This window comes from Mixophyes fleayi, chromosome 8 (genome assembly GCF_038048845.1).
Source record: "Mixophyes fleayi isolate aMixFle1 chromosome 8, aMixFle1.hap1, whole genome shotgun sequence".
NCBI lineage: Eukaryota > Metazoa > Chordata > Amphibia > Anura > Limnodynastidae > Mixophyes > Mixophyes fleayi.
In genome coordinates this window covers 108,406,167-108,412,166 of record NC_134409.1, presented here as the reverse complement: position 1 = coordinate 108,412,166, position 6,000 = coordinate 108,406,167, and the positions used below count along the sequence as shown (strand labels likewise).

Sequence of the window (6,000 nt, the reverse complement as noted above, 5' to 3'; positions counted from 1 at the left end):
AAGTTCAAAGATAATTATAAATTAACATATGGAAGACTTTTTTTATGCTGATAGATCCCAGGAAGAAAAGGTCTGAAATTTATTAAAATAAATAATTTTTTGACCCTCACATAAAACGAGAGGTGTGATAGGGCGACAAGTAAAGGGATAAATAGAATTCATGCCAAACGGTCTCAATTTTGGATCTCTATTCGAATCAGAACTCAACATTGAGCCAAAGGGTTTAAATTAAGTTTTCAGGAATTGGAGACGTTCTTGTGAATAATGACCTTGACTAGCAGAAAACATGCAGAGGAAAGTTATATGACATAAAACTGGTCTCCGATAGGACATAAGTAATTATCACTGAGAAGCAGTTTACACAAATGTAGCATAAGAAGACTGAAAACTAAATATGAAAACTAAACTAAAAATAATTTTTTTTCATTGTTTTAATTTAAAAAGAGGTGTATAACGCAACTTATTATGAAGGAACACTAACTATGCACACACATGTAACCTGGTGATTCTGTTGGTAGTGAAAAATGTTCTTTTATCGAGCACATATAGACAGAAAAACTGGTAGGGAAGGGGGGGGGGGGGTTCTTGTCTTTGGTAAACCACAAATGAAAAGTCAGCCCAACGTTGCAATTATACATATATTATTATTATGTTTTAATCAGAATATTCTATTTCAGTTACAAGTCAGCTAGCTTATGACTCAAGCAGCAGATAGGGGAGGTCAAAAGCACCCAATGGGGGGTGCAATTAGCACCCAAACATATCATTCAGGTATACTGGAACTGTGCCTCCTGGTGACTCATGTTCTATTATAGCTACAGATACAGAGCTTGTTATAAACTTAGCCGCTGATATGACAAACCTGCAGTATTCTGTACATTCACTAGCACAATGAATCTTCTGACTCTCAGGCATGGTTTGTCTATCACAGACTCCTCACACATTATATGAACACACAAGTGCTCTCACAGCACTAAATACCTTCCCATTGAGAGATTAACAGTGTGAAATCAAACATACAAAAACAATATTATACTTCATTAACCTTCCAAGGTTATTGAACAAGTTCAGCCCGGCAGACTGCACGTCACACAGATCTTGGAGCAATTAACAAGCGGATCACGTGGCTATAGGAATGAATATCAGTGCAGTGGGGGCAGAACTATTGGAATTTCAGAATAAAATATTAAACTAATGAATAATTCTATTTGTTACTGAAGTACATTTTCAAAAGGAAGCAACATCTCATTTAATATCAGCCCTCAGCCTTATCCAGCCAGTAGCAGCCATTCACAAGTAATATAATCTTCTGGTGTATTCTAAAGTCCAGACATGAATTCTTTTACTGCTGTCTCCATATTTTAATTGATAATGAAGGTTTATACAATGCAAATACATTGTTAACCCCACTGAGCTTGAATCCCCAAGCAATAGGACTGCCAGGGTCCTGTGGCCTGCAAGACCCTCACCACATCCAATTATCACCTGACAACACTGCACACACCTGTTCATCTTCTCCAGACTAGCAACATCATGGAATAGAAGGTCCCAGCAGGGGAGAGACTCTCCCAATTCCTGGGGCCCCATATCCATTACTCCCACTAATACTTGGAATGAAAAAATATTGCAAGGGGTTCACCATTACTTTTAACACCAGGGGGTATATTTACTAAACAGCAGGTTTGAAAAAGTGGAGATGTTGCCTATAGCAACCAATCAGATTCTAACTAATTAATCACTTTGTAGAAAGCATTAAATAAATGACAGCTTGAATCTGATTGGTTGCTATAGGCAACAGCTCCACTTTTTCAAACCTGCAGTTCAGTAAATATACCCCCAGGTATTAGTCCATTTAAGTCTGAGCATTCATCTGACATGAACATAAGGAGAAGTATACCAATATAAAGGGCACATCTAAGCTCCTTACTGTTTGATCCTCTGATTCCTAACTTATCCTCAGGTTTTCCATGAGTAACACCACCGAAGGCTCGTTCCACTATGAAGGCTGTTATTTTATCCTTTGTGACGCCATCTTTATCCACCACGTCTGTCCGTGCAAACACTGTGAATATATCCGCCAGGCCCCCGTTTGATATCCAGATCTGGAAGGAGGATACATTTTGTTCCCTTTTAGATTACATACACACATAGGGCCTGAGTCATTAAGGAGAGCAAAGCATAAAAAAGGAGTCACTTTGAACCTGGGCAAAACCATGTTGCATTGGAGGGGGAGGTAAATTTAAAATGTGGGGACAGATTTATTGTTGGGCTAGGACATGTCCTAGATCAACTTTAAATTTCAGTGTAAAAATAAAGCTATTAAGTATTTGTGTGCTAGATGAAAAAAAAAAAGCCACTATTTTCTTATGTGCAAAATAATAAACTAATTTGCACCCCTTGTATTGTAACATGGTTTGTCCTGGAGAACATTTACTTCTTTTTTTTGCCTTACTTTCCTTAATGACTCAGGCTTATTTAGTATATACCATGTGATGTCATGCTATACATCATGTCATTATTCACATCATTTAGAACTCCACAAATAAAATAATGTGCTTAATTTGCCATTTCATTCTGACTCAAAGATAATGGATAATAATAAATGAAGTGTTATAACGCTTAGTCACTGTGAAAAGGCGTCCTCCCAATTTAAACAGAGGACCCATCACTAAGTAAGGACAAATAAAAGTAGAAGTGGGTGTGGTTCTGAGCAATGTCAAATAGATCACACTCCTAACCGGCCTGTAAGACGTGGACAGCATCCAATAGCTGGACACCTGCATTACAAATCTGCCCAAATCTATCATTGGTAAATAACGGTCAGACAGAAATTCCCCAGGAAAAAAAATATATACCGGTATATTTAATGTTTGAGTCAAGTGTCACAATATTTCCACCCTCTATTAAAATCAAGTACACGAAACAAAAAGGATATTTTTATACCTTTGAACCATTCAGAACATAGTGTTTGCCATCAGCACTCAGGGTGGCTTTAGACTTTATTGATGCAGCATCGCTCCCGCTGGGAAGAGAACACACATTAGTACGGAGGAAACTTTACATACTTCATGGTCTGACATGAAATGCTGTATTGTGCCCAGGCAGGATGTGACAATCTGTCACCCTTCAACTGTTGGTGGAGTACAAGCTACACAACATCAGTTATCTACTTCTGTACTAAGCACTGAACAAAATAACAAATCTGTCCGTCTACAATAAAACGGGCAAAGCACTTAAGTAAAAGGCCAGAAGTGTCCAGAAGAATTCAGTGGTTATCAGTTATCAGTGACATAGAGCTCAAGAGACCAAGGATAAAAGGAACCTGAAAAATGTTGAGACAAAACCCAACATCATTTACACCACACAACTTACATTGGTATAGGGCAACATATATTTAGACTCATTGGGCCTGATTCATTAAGGATCTTAACTTAAGAAACTTCTTATTTAAGTCTCCTGGACAAAACCATGTTACATTGCAAAGGGTTCAAATTAGTATTCTGTTTTGCACATAAGTTAAATACTGACTGTTTTTTCATGTAGCACACAAATACTTGATAGCTTATTTGTACACTGAAATTTAAAGTTGATATTTGTGTGTTACATGAAAAAACAGTCAGTATTTAACTTATGTGCAAAACAGAATACTAATTTGCACCCCTGACATTGTAACATGGTTTTGTCCAGGAGACTTAAATAAGAAACTTCTTAAGTTAAGATCCTTAATGAATCAGGCCCCTTATCTTAGGCAATTTCAGTATTAACTCTACAGTTACAGGGATCTGTAGCAATTGGAGCCCAATAGCCTAAGATAAGTAAATCTAAATTACTATAAAACAACTAAATGGGGAGTCTTCATTTGATATAATGAAGTTAGTAAAAGTCACTTAGTAAAACTCTGTCTCCCAAGACAAACCAAGACTAACGTGCAGCTGATCTCACAGTAAGTAGCAGCACAATTTATAAATGCACAACCCTACATCACTGTCCCCATCCAGTAACACACAAGTGTGTGTAGAGCACTGAGGCTGATCGCACCCACTTACAGAGGTTGTGTGGCTTTGTACAATACCTGCTATTTATACACCTTTCTCCCACATTTGTACTGTTTTTCCTTTAAATAAACTCATCTCTAAGTTAGCTGCTGATGACAGAAACAGAGGGCAGCTCATAAGACATGAAGGACTCTTGATCTGACTCTACACCCCTAACGGTGATTCTCTGCTGCCTAATTGGCAGCATCATGCAACACACAGATTCATTACCAGGATAGAAAACAGTAACCCGCAGAGCACTGCTAAAAATAGTCCTCTCTCCTGGATGCATATAGATCTCCAGGGTAACATGAACATTTACATATCCACTGCAGAGAAGCTCTGAATGGTCTGAGTAAAATGTACGTCCACCCGCAAACAGCAAGTCAAACCCCCCAACATGCAGCCACATTCCAAGAAATGCGCTTTCTGGAAAGCATGTAAAGCTACAGAGGGCCATGTTGGCAAAAGAAAGACCAGCCACAGTGCTCACTTCATGGCCAATAATATAATTTACAGAATTTCATTTTCAAATGGAAAAAGTTCTAAATTTAGATGCATTTCTCATCTGACTCAAATGTTCCTAATGCTTTATTAGGATTCAGGTTGAGGTGACACAGGCATTTTACAGATCAGTTTGTGTTTCATGTGGAAAGAGAACATATTTCATTATTTTGTGCCTGGAATAAATAGTTAATGGAACAAGTTTCATTATTCATCATAATTTGTGCACATTGCAAATTCAAACAAACAAACCTTATTTTAAAGTATTGAGGAAAAACAAAGCTCGACAAGAGAAAGCTGAAAGTTACAATCCAATCCTCATTACCCATCTCCTAGTATACGTTATTGTGACTTAATCCGAATTATATATTCGCTCCCACTTATACTTATCTGGCGCACCCATCATCGCACTCTCTCTTCCTGCACCAAGATCTCCACCACTTTCATCTGTCCGACACCTCCAAGCTTCATACAGACCTTCCCATCTCCATGTCCATTGTGCTTCAACATTTCTAGGTCCTAATCGCATCTCTTCCAACAAACTCTCCACTTCCTTTGTGGATCCCCAAGATCTCTTTAGTCCTGTTTCCCCTGTTCCCCATCCAAACGTTCATATTTTTTCTTCTCTCACTCATCAATTGCAGTTCCTCAAGCTTCCTACGGTCATCTTTCTTCCTGCACCATCTTTTCACCTCCTATTTTTACTATACCCCATTCCAAAATTCCTCTACCCACTTTCTCCTGCCCATTCAGATTTCCACCATACATCTTTGACCTTAACCCTCAGTACTATACCAACATAGTTTATCCTGCCCACTCTGACCTCTAACATTATTTTGTCCCTATTCACCCCAAATGGCCACATAAATCCAACATAGGCACCTCACTCCCACCCTAAATTTTCCAAGGTCCTCTACTTTCTGTTGAGCATCGTTCCTATTTTGACATGAAAGCATTCACATCAAACAGAAAATAGATTTTAAAGTAGAATTAAACGTTACTTTACCTCCCAGGCTCTGTGAGGCAAAATGCAGCAATGTGTTCACCGGATGCCAGTTTAGGCAAATATTTGGCTTTTTGCTCATCATTACCAGCAATCAGTATTCCCTGAATACAACCACAATAAAAGAGAAGTAAATTGTACAAATCTTCACACTGAATAACCTCCCATCTCTCAATGGATCATAATAAAATCATGTGTCCATGTTATTAGGGAACACGATTTAGAGGACTATTACTTTTTGGAACTAGCTTAACAACCTCTCATCATAAACCAAACACATGAAGGATAAACAGAACACAAAATATATAATAACACCGTTGTGGTTAATGTAACAAGCAAGACTCCTTTCATAGATTTTTTTAGAGAAATTTGTATATGATCATTCTACATAATTGAGGTTTAATGACACAAAAGTAATTCAATTTCCCCTGAATCCTGAAGGTCTGGGTTAAGAGATAA

At 38.0% G+C, this 6,000-nt stretch overlaps 1 protein-coding gene across 1 annotated transcript in view; it reads right to left on the bottom strand.

Annotated features, from left to right (window-relative positions):
- Positions 1-6,000, bottom strand: part of ACAD9 (acyl-CoA dehydrogenase family member 9) — a 39,677-nt gene that overhangs the window by 14,472 nt on the left and 19,205 nt on the right. Inside the window, exons 5-7 of the mRNA XM_075183136.1 lie at positions 5,545-5,645; positions 2,944-3,022; positions 1,928-2,102 (exon numbers count right to left, since the gene is read on the bottom strand). Of these exons, the coding sequence (XP_075039237.1) occupies positions 1,928-2,102; positions 2,944-3,022; positions 5,545-5,645 (355 nt within the window). The remainder of the gene's footprint in view (positions 1-1,927; positions 2,103-2,943; positions 3,023-5,544; positions 5,646-6,000) is intronic.